The 15,820-nt window shown below is 40.8% G+C and overlaps 1 protein-coding gene across 2 annotated transcripts in view; it reads right to left on the reverse strand.

Moving 5' to 3' along the window:
- The window catches only part of FYN (FYN proto-oncogene, Src family tyrosine kinase), a 136,850-nt gene that overhangs the window by 18,769 nt on the left and 102,261 nt on the right, over positions 1 to 15,820 (reverse strand). The window contains exons 7-12 of one of the 2 annotated variants that reach the window (XM_074896176.1): positions 15,065 to 15,168; positions 10,280 to 10,429; positions 6,256 to 6,411; positions 2,424 to 2,603; positions 517 to 593; positions 264 to 417 (exon numbers count right to left, since the gene is read on the reverse strand). In XM_074896176.1, the coding sequence (XP_074752277.1) occupies positions 264 to 417; positions 517 to 593; positions 2,424 to 2,603; positions 6,256 to 6,411; positions 10,280 to 10,429; positions 15,065 to 15,168 (821 nt within the window). Of the gene's footprint in view, positions 1 to 263; positions 418 to 516; positions 594 to 2,423; positions 2,604 to 6,255; positions 6,412 to 6,874; positions 7,040 to 10,279; positions 10,430 to 15,064; positions 15,169 to 15,820 lie in introns of both variants that reach the window. The other variant, XM_074896175.1, reaches the window with a different exon arrangement.

The following is a 15,820-nucleotide window of genomic DNA, read 5'->3' on the forward strand; positions in this document are numbered from 1 at the left end:
GTCTTTACTGTCACTTCACCCACCCGTGCTCTCACTCATCATCTTTGTTTCATTTTGGTCATTTTTTAAAGGGAAGACAAGTAAATAAAATGTTCTCTTTAGGACAGGCCTTCAGCAGTGACGTTATGGGCTAGTAGTTAATATGAGTTCAGGATTTACCGAAAGCAACCCCAAAGCATACGAGAGAGAGCTTTTTAAAGCCATTACCACTCTTCTCCTGTCACAAGGATGTGCTGCAGTGCTACGCCTGCTGCTGTATCTACCTTGTCTGGCAGTATATTCGTTGTCTTCAATCAGTCTTGCCAATCCGAAGTCGGCAATCTTGCATATTAGGCCATTCCCCACCAGAATGTTTGCAGACCGCAGATCTCTGTGTATGTAATTCATTCGCTCAATGTATGCCATTCCTGCAGCCACCTGCGAGAAGCATGCAACACAATCGGTGCTTAAAACAAACTCAGACATACACGAGCTATAAGACATATAACCTAAGCACTCAATACTCTGAAGACAGACCTGGGCTGCCATGTCCACCAAATTCGGTAACTTCAAAGCTCTTCCTTCTCCATCTTTTAAGAAATCTAGCAAACTCCCTGCAAATGCAAAGTTGACACAACAGACAGATGTTAGGGAAACAACGGCTATACATCAGGATGGAGGTGCACCAATATGTACAATATTAAAGACAGCAGCATTTCGAGTTCAAGTGGACAGTTTCAAAAAACCACACCATATCTTAGAATTCTCCTATTATACTTGTTTCACTTTTCTTTAAGGTTGGCTCGCAGAAGAATACGTCACTAGTCCAAAGAGAGTTTCAGGGAAAAGAAACATTGTTTTTAATTTTCCTGACCATTACTGAGAAAGCTGATCTTTCCTAACTGTTCCAGTGCTCTTTGAAACTACATACCTGATGCTCTCTAAAGGCCTCAGTTAGCTGCAAAGCATCAGCTCAGTTCCAAGCCACACAAGCTATGGAAAAAGTCATATCCCAGCTCAACCTGCTCCAAAAGAAAGGTCAGCCGGGGGCCTGTTAAGCCCAAAGGGGCTAGCATTAACAAAGGCTAATTTTCCTTAGAAATTAGTAGTGCTCCTTCTCTAGGTACCCCATAACCAAATATAGCATGAACCATTAATTTCTTCTAAGATCCCTATGTAAAACTAGAGAAGACAAAGCAGAGATCAAATGAAAGCAATTTTAGCAAAAGCAATAAGGACATAGCTCCCCAGTGCAAGGGAAAGCAAGGAGGTTCCCTGTAGCTTTTAAAAAAAAGCCTAGGATGCTATAGCTCCCTTCCCAATCTTGTATTCAAACAGAGAAGTGTCGCAGTCTCCTTTAAACAGGGTCAGTGATCTGGTTTAATAAATAAGGGAAAAAGACTGATGATTAGGCGTTTCTCCCTTGATAAATTGTCAGCCTCAAGCTCAGATCCAAAGATGTAAAATGTTACAGTAAAAACTAGTAAAGTAAGCCAAAATAAACCACGTACTTCAGGAGGATTTTGAGAAGTCTTTTTTTTTTAAAGGGGAAAAAGCACATGCTTGTCACTGAGACATATGATTAAAGTGTGAGTTAGTCAGGGCTTGGATGCCTCTGAAGAGGGAGGTGGGTAGGCACCTGCCAGGAAAATAAAAATCAACTCCAAATAGACTGAAAAAATGCACTTAAAATTTCAGAGTATATCCTCCAATGTACAATGAAACTTCCCTGTGAGAACTTATGTTTCTTATTTGGTTCATTTGCTTTTCCAAAACAAGCAGATTTTTTGCTCTGCTCTCAGCACCCCTGCTGGAGATCTGATGGAGCAAAAAGTTTTACTTTTCCTTTTACTACATCATTATCAGTTAAGTAGCTTAAAGGAAAGAGAGAAGGGGAAAGGGAAAGAGGAGGGAAAGAATAGTATGTGCAAATCACATATTAAAATGATAAATGGGGTGGGCTAAAAATTAAGCTGTGATCTGAGAGCAAGGTGCATGTGACAGAGCTTAGGATTGCCAAGAGAAGAAAACAGAAATCTTAGGCCAACAAGTAAACACCAAAAGAAGATGCCATATGAACTCTCTGGCAGCAGGAAAAGCTAGGGGAAGTGGCATGTAATATCATTCAAACCTAGAAAATGCAGATCTCCACTTTTCAGGGAAGTTCAGATATTGATGCAGTTGGAGTCACTTAGGCTGCACCAACTTCTCCCTCCCTCACCTAGTGTGAATTTTCTTTTGTACATCTAGCAGATTTCATGTTTTGGGCCCAGTTCAGAGTTGAATTCAAAATTCTTCTGAAGCCAGAGGTGAATTTATCTTCCCCTTTCCCTCTCTCCTTCCTCACATGCTCTTCAAGCATCACACAGCACCTCCCTCAGTATCCCCAAGGAGCATCAATAAAGATAAAATATTGTTATCAAGGGCAGCAGCTCTGGCTTCACCTTTGCTCATGTACTCCGTGACAATATAGATGGGTTCTTCAGATACCACAGCATACAGTTGGACCAATTTGTCATGTTTTAGCTTCTTCATGATTTGGGCTTCCTCTAAGAAGGATTCTGGAGACATAGTGCCAGGCTTCAGGGTCTTGATAGCCACTTTAGTATTTCCATTCCACGTACCTACAAGCACAGACACTTAGTTAGATTAAACATCTTCTGCTCCTTTTTCTGCCCGATGCCTAATGTAACCAAGGAATAAACTAGCAAGGACACTTAATATAATAATTTTTTTAAAGTGTGATTTCCCATGTTGCCTTATCATTATATTCCTCCCACGCCTCCCTCATATTTTAGTCTTTTTCTATTATACTGAAAAATAATATTCCCATTGGCACTGGGGCACAATCACCGTTGTCCTACTCAGACAATCCTTCCACTGATGTTCACAGACACCTTCTCTGAGTAAGAAACACGGGACTGCTGAAACCCACCTTCGTGTATTCCCCTGCTAACAAGTAATTGCTACACACAACAACACAGCTCCAGTCACAGATTCGGATAACAAAACCAGTTAAGCCCAGAACTTTTCATTTGCAAGACATTTTAACATTTTGTTTTTGTTCTGAGTCAGAGGAAAAAAATATTCTGAATTCCCAAGAAACAAATTCTGAATCGATTTCATTTTAGAAACACGGGCGTGTTTCCAAACCGAAATGCGTCTTTTTCCTTCCCCTCCTCATCCCCAGAAGCCCAGCAGCTGCTGATTGAAAACGAGGTGGTTCCTGTCCACTTCACTTTGTTCTTTACTTGCAGTCAGCACTGAAATGGACAAGTTGCACCCTTTTTCAGCCGTCATCTACCAAGTCTTCTGTAACGCCTGAAAGCCTGCACAGAGACCTGGAGACTGCAGGAGAATCAGGGCATCCCATAAGACATGGGGCTTCACTTCAGTATTTGCAAGGGGGAGAAGGAGGACTGGAAAGAAAAAAAAAAACAACAAAACCACCTACCTATGTTAACAGTTTTTTTGAGAGATGGGGGACTGGGGAAGGAAGAAAAATTTATTAAGAAGGACAGAAATATCACTTTCCTAGTGCCTTCTCGTTGTTCCTTGCCCAGACTTGCCAGAACCCTGCTCTAGAGACAGGGCTGAAATGGCTTTGAATGGGACCTGTGATCTGTTGATAGGGAGCTGCTGCGTGTTAAGACAGAACAATACTAAATGACTTTAGGAATTAATCACATTAAGTAAAAATTACTTCTCTGGACTTAAGCATGAGGACAGCAGAAAGCCTACAAAGTACACAAAGACTCAGGCTCAGATCTAGAGATTAAGACATCATCAAAAAAGGTAACATGTAAAATAAGCCTGGTTTGTCTTTGTTAAAAGCCCATTAACAGTTACCAGGGCTCAGCTGTGGCATGGGAACTGGTTAAGCCAAAATAACTTGATCGCGAGCTTTTGCAGCCTGCCAGAGCATAAAATGAGCTGGATTATTTTTTGTGTAAGTGGTCAGGTCCCAACTGCCACCTCGCCTAGCCAAGGACAGGGTAGGAGAGGCGGGGTAGCCACTGCCTGTGTTGTCCCTCACTTACAGGGCAATCTTCGCAGCAACACAGGACGTTGTCCGAGGGGCGCTTGAGGCACATATTAACCAAAGGTGTGCAGTGCAAGTTTGGTTTCTACTATGCCTTGCCTCTCCTGCTAGCTCAGTGCCAGGTGCTGTCACCTCCACCGGTGGTGGAGCAATTTCTGGAGTTGCTACCACTGCTACCCCAGCACGCTTGAGGAGGACTCTTGAGGTCTTAGTTTCATTCAGTCCTTCAAACCAGAGCTGAAACAGTACTTTGCTTTAGTGGCATGTAAGCTGGAAAGGATGTGGTTTTGCCTCCTAATTTCAAGCAGGGTGGCCAAAATCTTTTCTGATGGGTGAAAGGGAGTGTGTTTTATCTGGAGCTGCTGAGGATCTGGACTGCAGAGTTCCGGCAGTCACAGCCACTTTGCAGAGGTACTGCAAATTATATGAACTAGGAATGAAACCCTAGTTTCACGGGCATCAGGGCTTCTGTCACTGGCATTAATAAATTAGAATTTTACCTGGTGTATTAACAGGATTAACTGTGTATTATCTGTTTGCATTGTGTTAATAAAAATCCCAGGACTTGTTCTATTACCATGAAGTGTTTTCAGCAGGTCTATTTTAAAATATTTTTATGAATTTCTCCAGTTGAAAAAAAGAAAATAAAACAAAAAAGTTAACTTATAATCTCAGCTCAAATTTCAGGTTAAATTTTAAAATTTTCTTGTGGTTTGGTATGTTTCTGCCTAATAGAAAATTAGAATAGACTTCCCTCTGAATTCCTCCCTTACGTACTTAGTTACTACTTAATGCATTTTTTATTAATTTTTACTGTGTTAACCTATTCCAATTTGGTAATGCTTCAGGGCTGTTAAAATATTTTTACTATACATTACTTTAATGTCACAACTGTAATATAATGTCATAACTGTAATAATAATTTTGCATTTCTGACAGATATTTGGTACTGGTATTCGGCACTTTATTTCTCATAGCTGATTTTTTTTTTTTTTAATTGCATTTGCTCCTTTAGCTTACTGTAACAGTTTAAGATCTATGGCACCCAAAAAAATGACCACTAAGTATTAACATCAACTTGAAACTCTCACATGCATTCAAGATGGAGAACAAGAAGATGAAACTGCAGTTACCTGGGGATGCTAATAGAAAACATAGGTAGGTTTGTTTGCAACAGGTCAGCTGTAATTCTGTGAAATTCTATACATTTCTACATTTCTAGTCCATAAATTCTATAAATTTCACAGACTTGCTGCCATGCTCCTTGCTGTAGTCTTGCAACAGGAGACAGCTGCAAGAACCCAGAATAGCCAGCTGGTTATTTGGCTCGTACATACTTTCGTGTCACTGCAACAAAAAGAGCTGCCAAACTGCTCCACCAAATTTTTATGGAGAAGCAACATACAGCAATTCTTTATTTGAATTGGTCATTTTAAAGAGGCTACACAGAATGCAATTTGGCACAAAAATTGAGCCTACCTCTCATTAAATGGCCACTATATTGTGTTTCAATGCTTTGGCCATACTAAGATTTATGTATATTTTAAATTGCTATTGTTTTATAGTCATTAAAAGAATGAGCCCCATAGAGGGGGGGCAGTAAGTAAAGCTGGCAAATGTGCAGAAAACAATGCCAGTGGATTTGGAAAATGTCAGTATTTCTGGACTTCAAAGTGGGGGTTCAGCTGGGCTGGGCAAGTCTTGACTCTATTGTCCATGGTCTCTGTATCGAGTTATGGGGTTCTGCTGCAGATACAAATTTCCAGACAGACTTAAAGAAGTGGATGCATGGGAAAGCTAGCTGGACAATATCAGCTTGCTGATACTTCCCATTATTTTTAAACTGGGAGATTGGATGGAAGCATTTTCAAGGTCTGATCCTATCAGCACTAAAAAAAAATGAGCAAAGAAAAATGTCTACTTACCAGATTAATTTCTGGTTAGCCATTCTGTCTTACAAGTTCCTATTTTAATACCTAGCAATTGTGTAGTCACCCAAATAAACCCAATGCGATTAATGAATTTTAATGCCCTAACCTCTCATACCAGTGTGTGCAAGTGAAAGGAAGTTTCCCCATCGATTACTGTATTTAGGTCTGACTGGTTTAGCTGATATAGACTAATATTTCATACTATTCTGATCTTTTAGCTTTAAGATCTCTACTTGAAATGTTTATTTCTGCCAAGAGGGCCTTAAAAGATCCATCCAAAGCAAAATATATTCTCTGCCTTACCACGCCACACTTCAGCGAAACACCCCTGACCAAGCTTCTGTTCCAGAAATAATGAATCACGTGCAACTTCCCATGCATCTTTAGCCAATCCAACAGTTTGTGGGGTATTATTCGTAGCAATCACAGTTAAGTTAAAACACAAACCATCAGCTTTCTCTATAGGAGAGGAAATTAATAAAAAAAACACACTTATAATCCAAAATTATGCATGCATTGTGAAAGATGGAAGGTGACTTGTCTCTCAGTGCTGCTTTAAAGTTCATTTGCAAACACCGATTTTTGCATACTGAAGGGCTTTTTTGTTAGCTTGCAGAAAAAGGCTCCTTGGTATAATTAATAGATTACTATGCGAGCCTTGATTTACTAAGGACAGTGGTAATTTGTCAAAATCAAAACCTTCCGAGGAAACACAGAATTTCAGTTTTCGTTTGCCATCAATTACAGTGAAAGTTGAAGATTAAAGACTTTCAAAGTCAAAGACACACTTCCAAAGGCATTTTTCCCAACAGTTTGAGCTTTGCTCTTTTTTTCTTGTGGGTCACGGTGTCCTACATTTTCACCTTCCATCTTGTAATCCCCACACAAAGAGCTATTTTAGAATAATTATTTTGCTCCATACCCATCCATACTTCCCCAAACTGCCCATTTCCCAGTCTCTTGATCAACTGTAGGGATTCTCGTGGAATTTCCCAGACATCTTTGGTTTTGACAGACAGATCAGTAAGCCTTGGCATTCCTTTATGACAGGGGACTACTAAGCGGCAGCAAAGACCTGCAGCTCTTTCTGATGGAGCCAGAAGTGAAGCCGACAGCAAAGGAGAGGAAAGAAAAAAAAGTGTGACATGAAACAAAAACAGTAAGCATAAAAACAATGCTACTCACAACAGCTGTTAGTTGCATACCACAAAGCATCCTGGAAGATTAGAAATTGAACACTGAAACATATTCATTGAGACAGAACAGGAAATATTTTAGTGTCTGCTTCCACAGCCTGAAATGGAAGGTGACCACCAATGGTTTCTCTTGTGAACTCAGGACTTCCCTTCTCCAACAATGCTGCATTAAGATAACTTCACGAGTAACTGGTATACTATAGTATAGTATAACCGTAAGAAATCATCTCTAAGTCACAAACTGGATTGTTTCTGTACTAAGTGAAAGAAACACAGAAAAGATTCTCTTTTCCTGAAAATCACAGCAATGAAAATTTGGTGGACTTCTTTGCTAATTTTTTTCTAGGTATCCTGGGAAAAGATGTTTTCTGTATTCTACTATGTGGAAAGGTGTTTTTACAGGTGTCCTGTAATAAACTTTTTCTGCCATTCTTTCTAAATCAAATCTTTGCTAGTGTATGCAGCCAGTCCTACATCATTTGGGACAGATTCATTATACTCATCTCTTGCAAAGCTTCATGGAAGACTAAGCTGTGACAAAAGTCACAAGATACTTCAGCAGGAGTAAACGAATGATATATACAAATATACACACGTTGTTGTGCAGTATACTATGTTGCACAAAGCAGTCTACAATATAAAGCTTGCACAGTGACTTGTATCTTAAAACAGGTGCAGCAGAGCAGAACAAGGTGGGGAACTGCAATTGTATTTCAGACTCAAACATAACGTTTATTCTCCTGTGCAAGACTTCTTTCTGGGCAGGTGAACAGTTTGTTTCAGCATCACAAGGTGGGCAAGCATCGAAGCTCCTTGCAATACCAAGCTCTACCTCCTCAGCATAAATGTTGTGGGACGGGTCCCTACAGACACCCTGACATGGATCTCTTTGTGTCTCCTCTAGCAAGACAAGAAAGATCGCAAAACAGGGAAGATTATCTAACCAGTTGGCATGTCTTATTCCAAGGTAATTCCAATAGGAACACTAGGACAGGGACTACTCAACATATAGATTGTATTTGGAAAGCTTCCTTATGAGTTTGGACAGCTGCAGAAAGAAACTGGAGGTTTTTAAGATCTCCTTGTTTTCTTTAATTTAAAAAAAAAAAACCCCAAACCAAAACACCTTGGCATGCTGGTGCTCCAGTTAAGCCTAGACTGCACTCAAAAGAGCTTATGCTTGACAGGCCATCTGTTAGCGACTGGGTGAACAGTGCTTCAACTTCAGATTTGCTGTTACTGGACTTTACTCTGACATCAGGACACCCTGGAGATCTCAGTATTTTTCATTTGTAAATCTCATCTGTGAAAGTCCAGACACTGCCATTAACTTTATTATCCAGGTAAGAAGGGGCTGGGATAAGAGGGAAGTCTGGGTAATAAGGGTACTTGGCAGGGCACAGGGAGCACAGCGCAGGGATACCTGTGCTGTGTGTGCACAAAAGTGCACACTTTGTACTTCCAACTCCTGACCCAGGACTGCTTACATGAGACCACACTCTATCTGGGTAGCCTGGTTTCCAGCTGCCTGGACAGAAGGGCTCCTCCAGCCTGGATAGCTATGGGATGAAGGCTGAAGGGTGAGCTGCAGAGCACACCTGTCCTGCTGTGCAGGCACTGACCTATGGTCTCAGCAGTACTTCTGCAGAAACCATGCTGATCTTTATGGAGTCATTTGGGCATCTTTGAGCTCTCCCTAGAAGTAAATTTAGGCACTCACGAGGCGTTGTGCTAATCTACCTCCCACAGTCCAGAGTGAAGAGCAAACGGTTAGAGGCAGCCCTTATGTTTCGAGGCAGCTGGGGCTCGTATGGAGTGAGGGCTCCTTTCTTCACCTGAACCTGGGAGACCACAGGTGAAACCTCTGGAGTGTGGGTCTGGACCATGCCCTCCTGAGCTATCCTACCTGGATGCTACTGACTATGCCTCTGTGTTGCTCAGAAATGGCTGTTTCCAGATCTATTTGTTCCTGCATCTGTGCATGGAAAATACACCACCCAAATAATTTGCCCACAGAAAACTAAAAGTTGACATATACCAGCTGGTACAGTGGAATTTAAAATTATCTTCCTTAGATGTGAGTTTTTATACGTTATTTAGCCTAGTTTAATGTAGAGTCACCAGACACAACTAGAAACTCTCCCAGGCAGCATACAACCATCAGAAATTGGGCGGAGAAAACAGCCAGATGTCTAGTATGAATAGCATAAGAATACAGCAGACAGAATACAAAGAATACAGAAAAAACATCCCACAGAGAAGTTGATTCCCCAAGTAAAAATTATGAAAAGTTTTTGAGCAGTGAGCATTTGGCATCATCTGTTAATATCATGAATAGCTAAATTGAGGAAAAATTTTTAAAAAATAATAAAAAATATAAATTTTTGCTTTAAAAACAACCATGTTGAGAAGCATGGCAATCTTCTGTGTAAGAACTGGTTGTCCTATACAGAGGTTTGGGGGACTTTAAAGTTGTTGCACATCAATTGCCAGTGACAGCAGGATGCACTCTTGGGTTGAATAATACATGCTACACATAATCACAGAAATTTAAAAAAAAGAAAAGGAGCTTGGTGGGTGGACACAAACAGTGTGCACGAAGAAACACCCACCATGCCATATTTTTTAAAACAGGACCAATTATAATTTAAATGTTAATACTTTGTACATTGAACACAAATCCAATGGGAAAATTTGAGTCAGGTAATATATGCAAATCTTTTGGTCATTGCTTTAGGTGACTGAATTGCACAGTGCAATTCCTTATTTCCTTTATTAGCAACAGTGTGCTGTAAACCAGGACATATTAGCACTTGCTTATGCACAGAGAATTCATGCTTTGAGATGTGCAAGTCAAATTCAGTAATTCTGTTTGCTTAGAAGAAAGAGAGCAGGCAAAACCTTTACCTCAGTAGAGTGCTAGCTTTTAAAAGCTCTGCCACTGTACACTGTGACCGGCACTCAAAGCCATTTATAACTGTAATGGGAAAGGGATAATGGAAGATGCATTACAACAAGCAAGAGTCATAGCTCAAATGACTCTTTAGGGTGTCTTACACATACATCAGCTCAGCAGCAAACACTTTTGTTTTAAAATACTTCAGAGTGCCATGTATTATCTGAAAAATTACCTGAATAATGCTGAACCAGCTGCTGAAGAGTTTCAAATTGTGCCCGAGTTGTGATATAATATCCACCATTGTCAAGTTTACGAATCTTATAATGTTTTACATGATCTCCTTTCATATCATCCCAGTCTCGAATAGACAGGGAATAGGCACCTGTTTCAAGCAAAGGAGAAATAAAAAATTTTAAGTAGCTTTCAGACACAAAGATTCTTGTTTGCTGGTCAGTTCTTATAAAGTGATATTGCTTCCAAAAATGCTTACTATACCTTGAAAAAGAGCAAGTGAATCTAACACAATGAAGTAAGTACCACAGAAATCTTATGATGTTCACACCATGTCCCTCTCACACTTTTCTAGAAAGAAACCAGGACTTCTGTGTAAACAAAACCTCACATTTTAACATTTACTGCTTCAGGTTGTTAAATTGACTTTTCCTGTTCTAAGTGTCAGGTTACCGCAAATACTATAGGTAAATGCCAGTGGGCAGTAAATATCAAGATTTTCATAGGAAGCACTGGAGATAAAGACTTTATATATGCACAGCGTTGTTGCCCAGATGGATCCCAAACTTCTTGATAAACATTAAACAACCAAATTAGCATACTTTGTATGTTACAGTGTTTGGAAGGTGGTACTACACCAAGACTGCGCGACCAGGAGATCTGCAAGAACTGCATGTTTCACTTTCCAAATCCATGCTCGAACTTTAGAGCTTACTGGGGGGATTCAGATGCCCAAAGACATTAAGTCCCATGTGAGATGCCCCAGGACATCCTGCTTGGCAGTTTTTTCTTAGGCTGTCACATTTGTCTGATCCACCTGGATGCCCTGCAGGCATTTCAAATGGCTCTGGATACTCATGGCCAGGTAAAGGAACCTCAGTTGAGGGGCTGGATTCAGTTTCAGGTGTAGTGGTAGCTGTCTGCAGGTAGGCTATGGGCTTGATTTAGATGCCCGCACATAAGCTTCTGGTGCTATTAGGGCAGCTGAATCTCAGCCTAGTTTCCATGAGCATTATGGCACTGTAGGTATCGATGGTGTAATGCAGGTTTGAGCACTAGGTGTCTGCAGTTGTGGGCAGCTGAACGGAACCGTGGCTTCCTGCTGGTGTCAAGGGAGCTTGGCCACCTACGTGCAGACTTGCACATTCAGGTGTCTTTAGTTTGAAGCACAGTCCTATTCTACTTACAGTGACACCCACATGTTAGTTCTCTACAAAAGCAAAGCCATGTTTTTCTTCATAATGCAGTTTCTGAGCAAAAGCACGGCCATTTCAAAGGCCGTGGAGAAGACAAGTCTTCACTCATGGCTCAGACAAATACTGTGTTTGCTCAAAGGTAATTCAGGCATTAAAAGAAAAAAAAATGTAGGTATCTGGCAGCTGCAGAGCTCTCAGGACGGTCCTACTTCTGGAGCCTGGGCTGCTTGCATTGGTAACTGTGTCAGGTAAGGGCACGAAAGGAAATCTGCCAGCAGACAATTTTGGACAACATGAAAGGTGGAGTGATTTCCTACAAGTCTGATAGCAAACAGCACCGACTACTGCTTATCCCAAGTCAGGGTACTTTTCAACACACCTGGCAGGTTCACATCCTCCAAAACACCCTCCACCTAAGTGAAATGGTTTAAAGAACCCACATAGTTATGAGGTTGAGATTCTTGGTGTAAGATGGTTTTCCTGAATGTCTCCTCAGGAAGAAGTTTCCCCGACCATGTTAACCTGCAACAGGTCACAGTGGCGGGTGGCTCACCACTGAGAGAGCTGCACTGAACAAACGTCTCCACCCTGACTCCAAGGACTTCTCAAATTCCCTGTTGTTTGTCCTCTAAATAGGAGGAAAAGAGCCAGCACTTACACAGATGATTCTGGTTTATGAGAATGGGAGACACCCTAGGAGGAGTCACAGGGTTTTTATTTGTAAGTGTAGAAAACCACTGTTTGTTTAGGGTATTTTTCTGAGGAGGTTCTCCCACTGAGTAAGTACATCTCTCTCAGCTAGGAGGAGTTCAAAGCTTTTTGGGGATTTGCAAGCACATCTTGTGTATGCTTTGTACTACTACTCAGTTGTACACTGTCAGCCTACTCTCAAAATTTTCCAGGCAGTGCTCTCCACCTCTGCATTTGTGAGTTTTGATCCACTGGCAGCAGCTGTATTTTCTTTAGTCACGCTCTCTGCCTATCTGGTCACTATTTTAGATTCCTTAGGAAAATGTAAACAATCTGTGGCTCCAGGTCTGCAATCAGAGCTGTGTGGGTGGCCCTCTGTGGACCCCCGCTGACCTCAGATCAAGTTGCGAACTGGAGCTTTAGTTCAAATCTGGACAAAAACAAGAACCAAGATGGATTTCATTATTCATTTATTTAGGCTGTTGGTTATTTATACTATTCATTATTATCTGATGATAAATTAAAATATAATAGATATACATAATAAAAATTTGGATAGAAATACGATGTTACAATATATCATACTAATGAATTTTTTAAAAAAACAAACCTAAAACCAGACAGCCTTGGAGGGTGGAGATTGAAACCAGGTGAAGGATTATACAGACAAGAGCTGATGAAGTACCTGGGTAGTCAGGCATTGAAAAAACCAAGAAGTCAGCTCTGGATGATTTATTTTGGAAGTAAGAAGAGAAGGCAACCACGATCTAGGGAGGTTAAATTCATGCTGAAGTCATCCATGATGATACTTTTAACATGATCCTGATTAATTTTATTATTGTTATTATTTAAAGCAGAACGGACGATTCTAGGTCACAAAACAATTCCTGCCTCAAGCTCAACATGGCTAGCTGGAGTACGGCATTTTGAGAAGACTTATGGGAAAAGGCACCATTTGAGCCCTCCCAGCTGACTTTTTTCTCTCTCATGAACAACAAGCTCCCTCTGTTTTCTTCTAACAACATATTGAAACACCACAAGGATGAGAAGGAAAATAGGCATTTTTGACAAAAACCATGCATGTTTGTTTTTTTCCAACAGCTTTGATGCACCCTTAGCCTAAAGATGTACAAAGCCTTAAGTTCAAATGCACAGAAATTAAGCTTGCTGCTGTAAGTCCATCCATGACAGATTACTCCATTTCCCCAATGCTTTTGTGTCTCACAAGAAGATCTAAAAAAAAGCCCTGACTTAACTAAGTAAACAGCCCTGCAAAACATATCCCCTATCACTGTCTTAAAAATGGCCAAAACAGACTATACTGATAACGTGGTTTAGAGAAAGAGTGGTGTGTTTGTTTTTAGGATCCATGGATATGAGTGAGTTTTTAAACTCAGCACAGAGTGGAACAAAGTCCTGCACCTCACATACATCACAACTGTTGGTGAAAACAAACAGGTGGAGGCTATTTGCAGAGAAAGAGCAAGTCAGAGCCTGTCTTGCTCCTGGTGAGAATGCCTCACTGCTACATAAGGTATGGTGAAGTTGTGGGGTGGCAAGATGGGAAATTAGCTGTCTGAAACAAGAGTACGTCTACTCAGATCTTGTATCAGAAAACAGTCATCAAAGCTATGGGCAGTGAAGAAAGAATTCAGTGACTGCAGGAGTCAAAAATGTAAAACTTAAGATTTTAGATGACAGAATGCAGTACCTGAAGACAGGTCAGGCAGAGAGGAGTGGGAAGTAGTGTTTCTCTTTAAACTCCTTTACCAGCCATGACTCCAACCACTCTGCACGCTAACTCTAGCTGACAGAGTGTGCTCTGATCAAAGCATTAAGAAGTCAGTGCTTTAATTACATGAGCCATCATTAGACTTCAGAACTTACATGGAATTAATTCTAGTTTCTTATGCTTCCCACAGCTATTGTTTTGGATTGCTGGTTAATTGAGAAATGGCCAGGTTTGTTTTCACTTAGTTGCAGGTTTTCTCCTCAATAGCTGTATGAGTTAAAAGAGATCTTTTCATACATGTGAAGCTGTGAAGAAGATGTTGACAGGCCTCATGAACAAAATGTAAAAGCAAAGACAGCATCCACCAAGGAAACTGGAACTCCTCCAATATTTTTAGAGGGAAGGAGGAGAATACATCCTTCCACTTGACTTCAACAGAATGGATACAGTTGAATACTGTGTGAATATATTAATCAGAAATATTTTTCAAGTCTTTTCACTGTTAATCTATGAATTTAAAATTGCTACATTTTTTTTTTCCCCCAGGGATCCAGCATTTCAAAGGGGAAAGGCCAGAAAAAAATCCCCTAATCGTCCCAAAATAATAACCAGTGCCTCCCTCTCCCTCAAAATCTTATCTTGCATCTTCCAAGAGAGGAGATTAAAATATTCTGCTTGTTCAGAAGTAAGCAGTAATTTTCACCAAACTAGACTGGAGATTCCCAGCATCTGTTCACATTAAGCTAGCTGGCTGTGCCTGGACCTGAATATGGACACCAGGAGGTCTGCCTTCTGTAGCCCCACAGCTGCTGTTGTGAGGGGCCACTCTCCACCCAACTCCATTGCAATTGTAGTATCCTCAACACACATCGAGAGAGACAGTGTGATTTTCAGAGTCTGACAGCAGAGCAGAGCACCCTGCCTGTGCATGACTTTCATTGCAGATACCAGGGGTTGAGCATGGTGTGAACTGCACTTAGGGTGTTCTCTGCTTTGAACACTCACTCTAAGACCTGGGATGCCCAGACATGTAATTCCCTAGCACGCATATATGCAAGGTGACACTTATCTCTACCTTCGTACCACTGAAAACTGTATTTCACAAACTTACCATGATTTTTCTCATATATTGTCTAATTTCTCTTCAGAATAGCTTTGGCCAGCCTACCTTTGGTAGTTTCGCTTTCCCGGATCAGGAAGGTACCTCTGGGGTTTCCAAATGACAACAGCTGCCTCTCGGCATCTTTTCGGCCAAGTTTGCCAAAGTACCACCTTAGGGAAACACCAGAAATAGTAAGACAAATGCTACAATAGAATTACTAGGTAGTGTAACAGAGATCAGATATGGAGGATTATTTGTTGAAACTATTGTTACTCCAGCATATTCAACCTTTTTTGTCATACTGTGTCTCTCTTATTGTGGTGGGAAGCTAATGTGACAAACTTTGTAGTAGATATTGTATACGTTGTGCAGTAGCACTTTGCATCAAGCCTATAATCAGCAGATGCTGAGAATGCTTGTTTGGTGTCTTACGAGAAAGGCCAGACTTCGATAAACACAGAGCAAGACCTGGCAAGTGGAAGGAACAGACAAGAAAAGGGGCAGAAAAATGCATCGCTGCTGAAGAGCAGTATTTTACAGATGTTGCTATAAACTACATATTTGATTTACACAGAGATGTATCAGTATTCAATATCTTTGTTGCAGCACAGCTATAAAACCTCAGTAAAAGGACCAGATGCAACCACTTTACTGTGGTTATAGAAGACTTTCAGAGTTTCAGTACCTTTTTCCTTCCTGCAGCAAGCTGGGTTTGGGTTTTTTTTTTGTTTCACAATCAACCAAGAACAAACTATAGTAGTACCCGCTCACCTATATAAGCTCCTCCAGTGTATCTTTTATACTGGAATAATATGGATACAC

This window comes from Athene noctua, chromosome 1 (genome assembly GCF_965140245.1).
Source record: "Athene noctua chromosome 1, bAthNoc1.hap1.1, whole genome shotgun sequence".
Classification (NCBI taxonomy): domain Eukaryota; kingdom Metazoa; phylum Chordata; class Aves; order Strigiformes; family Strigidae; genus Athene; species Athene noctua.